The 15,420-nt window shown below is 41.5% G+C and overlaps 1 protein-coding gene across 1 annotated transcript in view; it reads left to right on the plus strand.

The window, feature by feature from the left end:
- The window catches only part of nagpa (N-acetylglucosamine-1-phosphodiester alpha-N-acetylglucosaminidase), a 30,464-nt gene extending 15,504 nt beyond the window's left edge, over positions 1-14,960 (plus strand). The window contains exons 6-12 of the mRNA XM_034678376.1: positions 3,900-4,028; positions 4,148-4,353; positions 4,714-4,761; positions 5,506-5,634; positions 5,773-5,904; positions 6,571-6,652; positions 12,700-14,960. Of these exons, the coding sequence (XP_034534267.1) occupies positions 3,900-4,028; positions 4,148-4,353; positions 4,714-4,761; positions 5,506-5,634; positions 5,773-5,904; positions 6,571-6,652; positions 12,700-12,961 (988 nt within the window). The 3' untranslated portion in view covers positions 12,962-14,960. The remainder of the gene's footprint in view (positions 1-3,899; positions 4,029-4,147; positions 4,354-4,713; positions 4,762-5,505; positions 5,635-5,772; positions 5,905-6,570; positions 6,653-12,699) is intronic.
- Positions 14,961-15,420: the final 460 nt, after the last annotated feature.

The following is a 15,420-nucleotide window of genomic DNA, read 5'->3' on the forward strand; positions in this document are numbered from 1 at the left end:
TCGTCCTCTGAGGAATAAAAGAGAGAGAGCGGACTCGGATGTGGACGACAGAAACATCTGATCATTTGTTCCGTTAGAGTGAAGTGACTCAGACTCAGTTTGAGTCATCACAAAGTGACCGCAGTAAAAATTCAACATGCTGGTTTGATTTTTCACGACTGAACCAAAAACCAAAAATATTTTCCTCTCTTGCAAAAAAAAAGATGTTTTTTTAAGATCTTTATTTTGATTTATGTCCATATTTTTTTCAAGTGTGACGTCATCATGGGGCTGACGTTAGCCTAGCGATTTAAAGATGCGCCCCATGTACAGAGGCTAGTAGTCCCTGGCCTCAACTCTTTGCTGCATGTCTTCACCCACTCTCTACTTCCTGTCTCTCTCAAACAAAGGCAGTAAAAAAAGTAATGAAATCATTACAGAAGTAACTAAAACCTGCAGTTTTCTGAATTTCCACCAGGGGGAGACCAAATTTAGTCCCTCCATAAACATTTTCCTCGTGAGTTTATGGTCTCGATCTGGAGTTTTAGAGGAGTTTTTCAACCAGAGGAACTTTACCCTCTAAATTTAGTTCAGGGGTAGATAATCTCCCCCCTTAAAAGCCCCTGCTAGGGGGTAGTACTTTTCAAAGGTCCCGGGACTTTCAGGGGGCGGGGCCTGCAATGCTGAACGTGTCTGATTGGTAGATTAACCTCAGTGTTTTTATTCCGCCCTCCGTCCACAATAACATCACACACATCTGTGATTCACTTGATTTCTCTTTCTTTCATTAGTTTTTATTTGTTCTATCTTTTTGTATGTGTGTGTACTTTTCAAAAGAAGAAGCTGTGATTCTCTTGATTTAGCAGCTTGTAACAGTAGTCTTCTCTCAGCCCACCGTGAATGCGTCTCTCCTCCCGGTGTTCCGCTTTTAAAAGTGACCCTGTAAACTGGAGACCTTCAGCTGAACGTGTCAGTGTTTGTGTTGATTCACTCATTGCTTTTTCCATGTTTTTAACCACAGGCACAAAATGTTCACTTTTTTTCATGTTTTTCTGCTTTTGGAGCACAATTTCAAGTTTGAGGAAAATTTATTTTTTCAAAAGGGTCAAATTTTTTTGTCAAATTTTTTTTGTCAAAAAATATTTATTTTTTTTAAAATTGGCCCAAAAATTTTTTTTTACATTTTTTTAGTCAACATTTTTTTTTTCGCATTATTTTTGGTCAAAAAAAATGTTTCACATTTTTTTTCATTTTTTTTTCACATTTTTTTGAAAACTATATTTAAAAAAAAAAAATGTTTTCTTTAAATTTTTTCCAAAAACCATTCACAGTCATTGTTTTTTCCATCTGTGATTCTCTTGATTTCTCTTTCCTTCATTAGTTTTTATTTGTTCTATCTTTTTTGTATGTGTGTGTACTTTTCAAAAGAAGAAGCTGTGATTCTCTTGATTTAGCAGCTTGTAACAGTAGTCTTCTCTCAGCCCACCGTGAATGCGTCTCTCCTCCCGGTGTTCCGGTTTTAAAAGTGACCCTGTAAACTGGAGACCTTCAGCTGAACGTGTCGGTGTTTGTGTTGATTCATCCATTGCTTTTTCCATGTTTTTAACCGCAGGCACAAAATGTTCACTTTTTTTCATGTTTTTCTGCTTTTGGAGCACAATTTCAAGTTTGAGGAACATTCATTTTTTCGACAGGGTCAACTTTTTTGTGAATTTTTTTTTTGTCAAAAATGTTTTTTTCAAAAAAAATTGGCAAAAATTTTTTTTCCAATTATTTTTAGTCAACATTTTTTTTTCACTTTTTTTTTGTCTAATTTTTTTTTTCATATTTTTTTTTTTCAAACAAAAATTTAAATTTTTTGTTTCAATTTTTTCCAAGAACCATTCACAGTCATTGTTTTTTCCATCTGTGATTCTCTTGATTTCTCTTTCTTTCATTAGTTTTTATTTGTTCTATCTTGTTTGTATGTGTGTGTACTTTTGAAAAGAAGAAGCTGTGATTCTCTTGATTTAGCAGCTTGTAACAGTAGTCTTCTCTCAGCCCACCGTAAATGCGTCTCTCCTCCCGGTGTTCCGGTTTTAAAAGTGACCCTGTAAACTGGAGACCTTCAGCTGAACGTGTCAGTGTTTGTGGAATTTACACAGCTGTTGAAACACAGAGGGAGTTCCTGGGAATGCAAACTAGTTTAGTTTTTATTAAGATTTCAAAATATCCTCATCAGATATTTAATGATGGTCTAAAGACGTTTATGAGGGATGCATCCGGCTGAGAGTCTCCAGTTAACAGGGTCGCCGTTTAAACCAAAACACCGGCCGATCTCTGCGATCACGGCTTTTTGAGTTCAAAAGGATTTTAAAGCCGTGTTGAAACGTCTTTGCTACTCGCGCTTATCTCCTCTCACGTGTTGATTCATTCATTGTTTCTTCCATGTTTTTAACAGGCGCAAAATTTTCACTTTTTTTCATGTATTTCTGCTTTTGGAGCACAATTTCAAATTTGAAGAAAATGAATTTTTCTACAGGCTCCAGGTCAACTTTTTGGTCAATTTTTTTTTCTCAATTTTCTTTTTCAAATTTTTTGTAAACATTTTTTTTCCAATTTTTTTTTTTCAAATATTTTTTTTTTTCAAATATTTTGTGTCAAAAAAAAAATCTAATTATTTTTGTCAAAAAAACTTTTTTTTCAAAATTTTTTTTTCAAAATTTTTTTTTTCAAAATTTTTTTTTTCCAAATTGTTTTTTTTCCAAATTGTTTTTTTCAAAATTGTTTTTTTTCAAAATTGTTTTTTTCAAAATTGTTTTTTTCAAAATGTTCCAAAAAACATTCACAGTCATTGTTTTTTCCATCTGTGATGAATGCCATTCATCTTTGTTTTTACTGCCCTCTACTGGTCTGGTGGTGTAGTGTCAAAGGATTTTAAAGCCGTGTTGAAACGTCTTTGCTACTCGCGCTTATCTCCTCTCACGTGTTGATTCAGTGAATCCATCTGTGATGAAATATAGCACCATCTAAAACAGACCAGCTGAGTCTCTTCATGCTAACAGGCTAACTGTTGTGTTGCTCATAATGATATGCCTGTCCGTCTGCTTCTATGGTGATCGCCCCATTTAAAGTCACAGAGAGCAGGAAGCAGGGGGGAGGGGCTACATTGTGATTGGCAGGTTAATACCAATGCAACCATGAATATGTCTTGCATGGACAGCTGTTTACTTCTCTCTGTCTGTACATTTGAAGCCAAGATTAGCTCACTAGCTTCATTACTTACAGTGTATTACAATGCAACCTAGCGTTAGCATTATTAGGTCACGTTAGCTGATAAAAACCTTACAGGAATCCTCTTCCAGTGCACATGGAGGTTAATGCACCACAGGGCTGTAGTGGAAGACTGATGCTGCAGGAGTTAAAGGGTTAAAAAGAGAGGGATGGAGCTTGGAGAGTTGTATAAGTGATGAATGGGAGCGCAGTAAAAGGGTCACTCTGTGAGATGAGCTTTCCTTTACAGCCTCGGCCCCGCTAAGATCTCTCCCCCCAGTCGATGGTATTGATCCCGCCCCCCCTGCAGCGACCTCTCAGACCTGCAGAGCGGCTTCAGATTCATGTGAGCGTGTTAATGATGCGGCTCTGAGAGACACAACAAGCTGACGTGTGCTCAATATCAGACCTGCAGCACATGATCAATGAAGGGACCAAACAAAGACCTCCAGCTCACATGCTGACCCCGGGAACACAACATGAACTCTGACTCCGTGTTAGTGCGTCTTTGTTTACATTCAACACTTTCATGTATCACTGTAGTGTGTGTGTGTGTGTGTGTGTGTGTGTCCACCCTCAGGGGACACACACTCATGCTCATACACATTAAGGCATGATCAACGTTCAAGCATGTTAAAGCCACATTAAGTAGTTTTGTGTCTCTGCAGGATGAATCTGTGGGAGTTAGCTGAGACGTTGAAGCAGTATGGGATCATTAACGCCATCAATCTGGACGGAGGCGGGTCCTCGACCTTCGTGGTTGGCGGCAACTTGGCGAGCTACCCGTCTGATCACTGGTGAGCTGATTTAACACTCTTCACGCCACTTTTTAACTTCTATAAGACTCTTTTTATACTAGGAAGAGATTGATGTAATGATGGTTAAGCTCTGGCTCTGTCCTGTCCTCCCTCTCCAGTATCCCAGACGGCCGGTGGCGCTGTGCTCGGAGGGTCTCCACCGTCCTGTGCGTCCACCCGCGGCGCTGTGATCCTGAGGACTGCAGCGGACACGGGAAGTGCGTGGACGGACGCTGTCAGTGTCAGGACGGCTGGCAGGGCGACGCCTGTGACTCTTTGGTGTGTCAGCCGGCAGACTGCGAACCTCACGGCGTCTGCACGCCAGGTAAGGATGCTTCACGACTTCAGCGGATTAGTGTCGTCTCTGGAGGCGCATCAAAAATCACCAACATGTATTTAAACAAAGTGACAACCTCCGATCTTTAAATATGAATTCTATGCAGAAGTTTTAAAAACTGCAGTTCATCGAGTGTCCACTAGAGGCTGGCTGCAGGAACACAGGGAACCACATACACACCCATTCAAAGAAGACGATCTTTACAGCAGAAATAAGAATGAAAAATGATACTCCTTATATATTTTATATATACATTTTTGCCGTGTGTTTTTATTATACGCTGTGATTTCTTCTTTATGACTCTACTTGACTCTATGACTCTGGGTGTCCATCCTCTTGGTGTTGCAGGTGGGTGTGTTTGTGATGCTGGATGGAGAGAAAAGAACTGCAACCAAGGTAATTTAGAGCACCATCTCATCCCTCACACACACACACACACACACACACACACACACACACACACACACACACACACACACTAGGTGAACAGGACTTCTGCAGGAATATTGATGTTGACATTTCTGTCCTCATTCAGCTCTGAAAGTGAAAACTTAAAATGTTTTTTTAGTCTCACTTTTAAATTAGTTCTTATAACAGTTTTATTTCGCCTTACTTTATTTATTTATATATTTATTTATTTATTTATTATCTAGTTTGAATTTGAGTCACTTCTTATTTCATTTATTTATTGATTCATTTATTGATTTATTTTATTTTCATTGTTATAATTATTATTGTTGTATATATCATGTTCTTAACCTTAGGATTGTGGGGTGGGTTTGGACTCGGGGGTGGGGGTGGGATTGGGAATGGGGGGGTCTTTTTATTTAATTTCTTATATTTGAAGTTGCTGTTATGTACAGGACTTTGTGTTACAATGTCATTGTATGAAAAGCACTTTATAAATAAAGTTTGATTGATTGGTAACAGGCGGAGGGGGGGGTGAGAGGGACTACTTTCTGTGGAGTGATGTGATATGACGTGTGATCAGGTTATCTGTTTAGAATGGATCCCAGCTGTTCTTTGGCTTTGATGACTCATAAGCATTCCATTCTATTTTCCTTTGATGTGTTCCATTCCACATGTCATGTCCAATCAGGATCAAGTATCTAACACTTCCTGGTCCTCTCTCGTCCACAGAGTGCCTACCTGGTTTCTACGGTGACGGCTGTAATAAAACCTGCACCTGCTTTAATGGTGGTTCCTGTGACCCGGTCCACGGACGCTGCTCCTGCCCCCCAGGTTTTCAAGGCAGCACCTGTGAGCAAGGTAGACCCGGTCCTCTTCTGAACGTGGTTTATACAGAGTCTGTGTCTGAAGCTGTTTTAGTTTTATTTAATTATTAAAATTAAAGTTTAACATTTTAACATTTTAACATTTGAACATTTGAACGTTGGTGTCCGTCAGTTTGTCCTCTTGGGTTTTTCGGAGTGTCCTGCGCTCAGGAGTGTCGCTGTGACGACCAGTGTCCGTGTGAGCCGCAGACAGGAAGCTGTAACGCCACACTGCCTGGAGACACCAACGCCACCTTACACAGAGGTACACACACACACACACACACACACACACACACACACACACACACACACACACACACACACACACACATACACACACACATGAAATCATCATGATTATATTCACTGATTGTTTATGATGCCAAATTCTTCTTCTTCTCTCTCATCTCATCCTCCCCTCTTTAATCTACATCCCCCCTTGTTCTTCCTGTTCTTCCCCCTTTCCTTTCATCCCCTTCTTTTTATTCATTCCTAATCATCCTCTTTCCTCCTTTGTTCTTCCTCTCCTACCATCTTATCCCACCTCCTTTTTTTCTCCTCCTTCCTCCTCTTTGCCATCACCCCTTCATTTTTCCTTCTTACTTTTCCCATCCTCTTCCTGTTCTTTTCTTCTGCTCCTCCCCCCTTTTTCCTCATCCACCATGTCTTAAATTTGTCCTACTTTTCTATTCATCTCCTTTCCTCTCCTCTCCTCTCCTCTCCTCTCCTCTCCTCTCCTCTCCTCTCCTCTCCTCTCCTCTCCTCTCCTCTCCTCTCCTCCCCTCTCCTCCTCTTCCTCTCCTCTCCTCTCCTCTCCTCTCCTCTCCTCTCCTCTCCTCTCCTCTCCTCTCCTCTCCTCTCCTCTTCCTCTCCTCTCCTCTCCTCTCCTCTCCTCTCCTCCTCCTCTCCTCCTCTCCTCCTCTCTCAGCGGGTCAGTGTCTGGCCAAACAGATGTTTACATCGTGGCGGAGAGAAGAAGAAGCTCACGTTGAGCGCGCTCATCTATCAGAGTAAGTGTTAAAGGTCGAGTCAGGTGACCTCTGACCTTTGACCTCTGCTGTCCGTCTTTAACGTTCGATCGACCTGTAAGACGTAAACAGACTCACATGTTGAGACGCTTCAGGAGAGATAACCTCGACGTGTCGGAGCGGATTCATTGATTCTTTGAGAAGAACAGATTTAAAGAAGGAGAGAGAGTTTCACGTCTTCCTGTCTTTAAGGGGAAAAAATACACAAATATAAAACTAAGTTTAAAAAAATATAAATTCACAATAAATTACTTTATAAATTCAAAAAGTAAAGTAATACATTTACAACAAAGAAGTCATACATTTATGAGATAAACTCAAATTGATATGATTAACATTTTCACAGGATTAATAATATTTAATAAATAGATAATGATAATTAATTAATTTACAAGAAAGAAAGGAGCTACATTTATAAGATAAAGTTTAAAATTTACAAGAACAAAATGTACGAGATTAAAGTGATTAAATATGTGAAAAAACATTTCATTTTCAAGATAAAGTCATATATTTACAGAGGATTTACATCATAAAATAATGACATTAAAGTCATAAATAAACAAGATTAAAGTCAAAAATTCAATAAGGAAAAAAGTCTTAAATGTATGCGATTAACAAGAATGAAGTTTGTTAATATACCAGAGTTCAATTCATAATATTTACAATAATAAAGTGATACATTTACAAGATAAACCAATATTTACTAAGTTTTTCTTGTGAATTTTGAATTTACAAAAACAAACTTGTAAATATAAGAGACTAAAATCATAAATTATGGCATTAAAGTCAGAAATGTACGAGGTGAAACTTTTAAATTCACAAGACTAAAAGTCTTAAATGTGCAAAAACTAAATTAGTTGTTTAATGCTGACATATTTAAACTTTTGAGTTTTGTATTAACGGTGACATATCACGCTTGTTTCATCAACATATATTGGTCTAAGAGGTCCCCAAAACATGTCTTTAAAGTTTATGCTCAAAAAAACACTTTGAAATCAGATTCTGGTCTGCCTGTAAACCCCTCTTCTTCAGTCCTCCTCAGAACACTCTGTTTTCTCTCTGACCACGCCCCCTCAGGAAGTGGGTGTGGCCTCGGCTGTCCAGCACGTTGATCTAATGTTTACATGTTGTCTGAATATACACGGCTGCTCACAGACCCGCGTTACTTCAACCCTCTGAATCTGATCCAGAATCTGATCCTGACGGAGAGGCGCCTGCAGCAGGACCTTTCTGAACCATTGGTCACAGATTTAGTGTTTCTGGTTGTTTTATTTGTCAGCATGTCGACGTGTGTCTTGGTACACAGCTACCAACATGTAGCTATGTGGCTATGCTAACTAGCGCTAGCACTTATCCATGATAAATAAAAATCATCCACTAGATCTTCAAATCTGCAGACGTGGGGAGTCAAAGCGACCTTTGTGTTTATTAAGACAGCCTACAACTAGCATGCCTCCCTCCTAAGCTCCTTGTTAGCACACATGTGTGCAGGGAATGAAAAACGGAGGAGGGGTTGAGTTGTATTTTATACAGTCTATGGGCTGAACAAGCTCCGAGCTCTGACTTCCTGTTACAGACCGGATATTGTTGTTACGTAACAAAAACACTGAAGTCTGAAACGGCTGGTTTCAGCACACATTTACAGAAAGGTGGAGAAATCAGAACAGGGGCAGAATGGATTCTTTTCATTCTCGAGGGGTTTGTAGACAGGGACACAGATTTCAGGGAGAGAACCATTAAAAAGTCCATTTTGCATGATATGTCACCTTTAACACATCATTGATCATCTTCAAAGAACTGTAAGACAAACAAGAGAGTTTCTTATCACCTCTTGCTTCCTGGTCACCTTCCTGACTTCTCACCTGATGGTCTGCTCCTCAGCCATGGGAACAGATAACAATATGCAAATCACAGAAGGTCTGGTATGTGTGAATGTTTCCAGCTTCTGATCAAAGCAAGAACAACATACTATCATGTCTGTATTTTTCCCACCACAGAAGACAAGTTAGTCTTTTTAAGTAGTGTGCATTTTTATTTTTTATCATTTTCTTTTATTCTGTTGTAATTTTCTCCCTCAGTTTCCTATCAATGAATGTTTGTGCTGTGCGCTCTGACCCTGGACTGAACGAATGCATGGTGTCTTGTAAGCCCAGGCTGTATGCATGACACAATGATAACATAAACACTTCAAACTTCCTGGATGTGTTGGATAAACTTGCACATTTATTACAGTTACTTTTTGTAGATTTACAAGATTGAAGTCACAACTCTACAATAAAAAAAAAGTCTTATATTAATGAGACAGACTCGTAGATTTACAAGATCAATGTTTATTTACAACGTTGTAAATTTACAAAAACAAACTTGTAAATGTAGAAGACTAGAATCTTAAAGTTATGACATTAAAGTCATAAAAGGTTTAAGTTGTAAATCTGTGAGAGGGAAGTCGTATTTATGTCGACTTAAAAAACATATAGAGGACGACAGAAGAGCGGCCGCTCAGTAGAAGCTGACCGTCTCTTACATGTTCCTGTTTTGCTGTTCAGACTTTATGAATCCCTCTGAGTGGATCTGGATGAGGAACAAAGAGAGGACTGTGCCGTCGGTCTGAACAGAAGATTTCCCCTCACATGTAAAATAGTCGTCGTGAGCTGAGGTGTGAAATCGTCCCATCTGCTCACCAAACGCTGAGCTGCAGCCGCTCAGCTCCTCTCCTCTCTCAGACGTTGTTCTCAGCGTCTGTCCGTGTTCTGTAAACTTAAATCTGCTTCATGAAGGACAAACAGGATCAGATCAGGATCAGGTTTTTAAAAAGCAATCCTCTCGGTGGGTCAGAAACCTCCAAACATCTGGTCCTCGGTCTCCGACTCTCCTTTCTGTAAACAAGGCCGACAGTCTGAGGACGCACGCTGCATTCATTAGCCTCCTTACCTTTCACATGCAAGTGAGGAATTGTTAGTGGTTGCCATGGTTTCTGCAGAGAGCTTTGTGGAGGGGGGGCTGTGGTCACAGATGGAGGAGAGGACTTCATCAGGTTTAACCCTTAGAGGGGAGGATTCAGTGGGAGGATAGAAACGTCTCAGAGGAGAAACAGAGACACATTCTCATGACAGGAGAGTCAACATTCAGATGTGAGATAAATAAAGGTTCATAATAAAGAGAGCAGCTGGTTTAACATGTAGAGAGCAGGAGAGGTGCACCATCTGGAGACCAGGATCAGCTGATTTCACCCCTCAAATATATCCAAGTCTGTGCCGATCTCAGATTGAAGATGAATTATAACAGCCACACACACGCTAACATGTCCGACATGAAGAGCTCGTTAGCATGTTTAGCATAGACACAATTGCAGGATGAATTATGGCGTAAAAAAACACATGACGGGTTTGATACAGTCTGTGTTCTATTATGTTTATATCGTTATTACATTATAACAAAGAACAGTTAGATAAAAATACATTTAAGACAAATTAAAAGATAAAACTAATTAAAACACGTTTAAAGAAACAAGCCCTGTGATTGGTCTCCAACACTTCCAGTCTGCTGTACATTGGCTGTACGTTCCTTACATCTGACCATATCCTGTATAATGAATGGATGTAGTTTCCGCGATGACATCTCATCTTCTGGTGTTTCTGAAGCCAGCCTCTAGTGGATGCATGAGGAACTGCAGTTTTTAGCACTTCCGCATGGGCTTCATATTTAAAGACTGGAGGTTGCCGCTTCCCTCCGTCCAGAAACTTCAACTGGTTCAAAACTCCGCTGCCCGCATCCTCACCAGAACCCCCTCCACCAGCCACATCACACCCGTCCTGCAGCAGCTCCACTGGCTTCCCATTAGATACTGCATCATTTTCAAGATTCTGTTCCTCACCTACAAGGCCATCAACAACCGAGCTCCTCAGGACCTCATTGACCTCCTCCATACTAAAATACCAACCCGTAGTCTCAGGTCCTCCTCTTCCATCCAACTCACCCTCCCACCTGCTCGCTTGACCACCATGGGGTCGAGAGCCTTCAGACGCTCGGTCCCCCCGCCTCTGGAACTCTCTCCCCCTGGACGTACAAAATTCTATCTCTCCCCCCCACCTTCAAATCCCGCCTAAAAACTCACCTTTTCCACTGAGCATACTCACTCTAATCCGTCTCCTTGGGACTGGAATGACTTCCCCTCCCCCCCTTTATTTTCCTAGTATTGTATCTTTATTCTAATGTCTGTATTTATTTACTGTTGAGTGTTGCTTTTATCATTGCTGTGTTGTAAGGTGACCTTGGGTGTCCAGAAAGGCGCCTATAAATAAAATGAACTATTATTATTATTATTATTATTATTAATAATGATAAATTAACCTAATACACTCAAATCTAGGAGTCCTATTTAAAGAAGATTTATCCTTCAATTCCCAAATTCAGCAAATCTCAAGGTCAGCTTATTTTCACTTGTGCAATATTTCTAAAATTAGACACTTCCTGTCTCAGAGCGACGCAGAAAAACTAGTCCATGCATTTGTTCCCTCCAGGTTAGATTACTGTAACTCCCTCTTATCAGGCTGCCACAATAAGTCTCTAAAGATTCTTCAGCTAGTTCAAAACGCTGCAGCTCGAGTATTGACTAGAACCAGGAAGAGGGAGCACATCTCTCCAGTGTTAGCTTCTCTACACTGACTCCCAATAAAATGTAGAATAGAATTTAAAATCCTTCTTTTAACCTACAAAGCCCTTAAAAATCAGACACCCTCGTATCTTAAAGAGCTCATAGCGCCCTGTTACCCCTCTAGAACTCTACGCTCCCAACATGCAGGCCTGCTAGTTGTACCTAAAACCTCTAAAAGTAGTATGGGAGGTAGAACCTTCAGTTATCAGGCCCCTCTCCTTTGGAATCATCTACCAGTCAGGGTCCGGGAGGCAGACACCCTCTCTACTTTTAAGAGTAGGCTTCAAACTTTCCTTTTTGATAAAGCTTATAGTTAGAGCTGGATCAGGCTTGGACCAGGTCTTAGTTATGCTGCTATAGACCTAGACTGCCGGGGGAACTGGCGCACTGACACACTGGGATCCTAGCTCACCCCCTTCCCCCCAACCCCTTCATCACTTACTTTAACTCTGCCTGTCCCATTAAAGTTACTAACCATAGACCTTTCTGGAGTCCCTGAGCTCCCTTGTCTCGTAGATTCCTCTGAGCTGCCGTAGACGTCCTCCTGCTGCGGACGATCTGGACTCCAGCGGCAACAGCTTCTACGACTCGTCTCATCACTATCACCTCTCTCTCTCTTACTCCCCTCTATCTGTCTTTCCAGACCCAACTCAGTCGAGGCATGATGGCTGTCTAACATGAGTCTGGTCCTGCTGGAGGTTTCTGCCTGTTAAAGGAAGTTTGTCCTCTACGCTGTAACTAGCTAAATACTGTGAGGTGTAATGCTCATGGTGGATTAAGGTGGGGTCAGACTGAGTCTTATCCTGTCTTGGTGTTGGGTCTCTGTTCATAATTTGACATGGAGTGGTCTAGACCTGCTCTGTTTGTAAAAGCGTCTTGAGATAATGTTTGTTGTGATTTGGCGCTATACAAATAAAGATTGATTGATTGACTCGGAGTCGGAGTGAAAAGTAGAGATCATAGAGACCACACTGCACAAGTTGACTCTCGCCTTCGACCCTTCCCGGCATGTCTCCCCGCTCTCTCCTCCCTGTCCCTCTCTCTCCAGCTGTGCTAGCAATGAATGCGAAAATACCCCAAAACATCAATTTTAAAATGGAGCAAACATTAAAAAGCAGATCTAAAAAAAGTGAGTTTTATTGGAAGCAGGTGAGGACAGTCTCAAATGTGTTCAGGGAGAGTTCAAGAGGAAGAAGCAGCAACAGAACAGGCTCTCTCGCCCTGGATTCGCTGCATAATTCTAAGTGCTGAGAGAGGAGGTTAGCGTTAGAGGAGCAGACTATGAGCAGGAGTCTGGGGGTGGAGCACGTCATAGTTGTTTTTATGATTTCATCTTGAAGCTGAAGTCAGATTAACCTCCTTTGTTTCTCCTCAGGCGTTCGTGGCTGATCATCACCGTCTCTCTGGCCTCCCTGCTGTCTCTCAGCCTCATCGCTCACATCCTGCGGGCGTGTCGAGGCTCAGCGGCCGCTCGCTTCTCCGAACGCCAAGACTACTCCTTAGTCCCGCTCACGGACATCAACGGAGCGGCTAGGAGGGGAGGAGCCAGGAAATTGGAGGACTCGGACTCTGAGGATGGAATCTGGTCTCCGTCGCGCTCAGGGAGGTCGTTAGGAGGAGAGGAGGAGGAGCTCTGATATTGCACAAGAGGAACGAGTGTTCTTCTGCTCAAACTCAATCTTTGAATGTCGTCGACAATCCTGCTGAGTGAGAGAGAAGACGAAGCACAACGACGTCTTCACTCTGCCAACACAGCCGAGGAGGACTCTGAATGTGACGTTAGATCATCCCGAGAGGAGGATGAAATCAAACGTGTATTATCCAGCAATCCAACACCAACCAATCAGATAGCAGCTCCAGAGAAAGAGAGTAACCGGTCCTTCACTTTCCAACAGGAAGTAGAAAAACACCAAAACGCAATACCGGAGTGCAAACAGCTGTGCTCACTTCTCACACCGCCATGTCTCCGGTGGTCGTCGGTACATCAAGAGTTAAAAACAGCTCTCTTGTCTCAGAGTCTGGGACAGAGTTTTGCATATTTTAGGGTCTAAATGGCTCGTAGGTACCAAATGCAAAGTTTCAATGTCTGATTTTGGATCCCAAACTGAGACCTGTAAGGACAGAGATGTCACCTGGACCAAAGCTGAGTCCCTGAAAACCATTCCTCCAAAGACCAGCAGATAAAAACTGAGATCTTTAAAAATGAGGGCCTGTGTCCACTGACAGCGGTTCTTTATATACACAGCTAAGTGTCATCAGCATAGAAACGCCATCATGCTAGCTAATGTAGCGCTTTAAGTTGGGTTTTTTTTAAAGACTTTATTGTAATATAACAAGACAAGAAAACAGACTAAATAATAAAAAGGAAATAAAGTAATAGGCACGCACATCATTGGAATGGAAAGCTGTCAGAAGACAAAAACAAAACAAAGAAATATACATACATACATGTCCACACTGCCATCTAACAGGAAGGTGAGATATTAAATCAGTGTCCCACCAAAATAAAGGAAGTAAATAATGGATGACACTCCACTGGGTAAATTAAAGATCCAGGTGCAGGGTCCATATGTTCCAACAATGCCTAAATTAATCAGGTAGCAGTTTTTTTACTTGTAATATATTCAATAAAGGGACCCCAAATTTTCACAAACTTAGTGTGTGAGTTTGAAAGAGTGTGTCGCGCTCTAAGTTTAATTTAATTCAACTTTTGGGACACCGTTGTGTTCATTAATGTCACTTCTTCTGCACCAACCAATCAAAATCAAGAGGGGGCGGGACTTTTGGTGTCGACTAACCAGACTTCTTCTTCTTCTATCTTACAAGGTGCTATTTCCAGGTGTTGAGCTAATGCTAATGCTAATGCTACGGCACGATTTCTATCAGCTGTTTGTGTTATAAAACAGAGTTAACAGTCAATGCTAAGAGGAAGCAGCTGCTAGCATGAAATTCTGTCGCTAGTGGACACAGGCCCTTACAGCTGAGCTCCAGTATTTTCCTTTTTAAGTCTTGATTTTATTTTATTTTTGTTCTAATTGACTGAAGGCTGATTTATACTTCGAGTACGTGGAGCTCATGTCAGCGTCAGACCCTGCTGCGTAGGAGAGACCCAGAAGGATAAATCAGCCTTTAGTAGTGCTAAAGGTCTGAGAGCTGCTCATCCAGCAGCCTGTTGTTTTAAACACGTCCCTCTTTACCTCCTCTTACCTCCTCTCCCCCTTCAGTTCAGTGAGACCAGGTGACCCAGACCGCGTCAGGATCCAGGGTTCAGTTTGTGTCCACGTACGCAGATGAACTCCGACCCCTTCATGAGGGGAGTTCATAACAAACTTTTATCAGACTTGTTTCTTATCACCGTTATGTCTGGTCTGAACGCACAGAGCACCGTGTCTGAATGTACCTGTGAGGTGAACGTGACACATTCTCACTCATAGATATGATTATTAATCTAAAGCACATTTTTCTGCCACAGATGTTTAGTCTTTTTGTACTTCTCTGTAAACATGTGCCAGCTTTGTATCTCACTGAAGAACAGACTCTTGATATTCAGATTTATAAACGTCACCAGACTCCTGATGAGTGTTTGTTTTAGCTGTTCAAATAAATACCAGGTTTCATGTGTGACCACAAACACGACCATCTTTGTCTTCATTTGATTTGATTCTCTTGAGCTTTCTGAAATATTCAGACCTCAAAAAGACTTGCAGCTTAGTTATGAAACTTCTATAACTTTGATAAATCTCAAACTGACTCACACCCTGATGATTAACAGCTCTTCACTTTCAGAACTTTCCAGAATCTGGACTGGGACATAACCTGCTCCTCCTGTGATGCTGGAGGTTTTGCTGGGTGACTTCAGTTGGTTCAGGTCTTCTGGACTCTCTGCTGCTGGTTCAGGTCTTCCTGATTCAGAGTAGTTTGTGTGCGGGGTCACTGGATCTGCTCTGACCTCCAGCTCAGCTGAAGATTCACCCTCAGGTCAGAGAACCTTCAGGAGCGTTTCAGTTCAGGTCACTGGAGTGCACACATGACCTCTGACCTCAGGGCTCCACAGCCCTCTGCCCCGGATTAACTCTGGACTCTCCTGACTTTGACT

This window comes from Notolabrus celidotus, unplaced genomic scaffold (assembly GCF_009762535.1).
Source record: "Notolabrus celidotus isolate fNotCel1 unplaced genomic scaffold, fNotCel1.pri scaffold_140_arrow_ctg1, whole genome shotgun sequence".
NCBI lineage: Eukaryota > Metazoa > Chordata > Actinopteri > Labriformes > Labridae > Notolabrus > Notolabrus celidotus.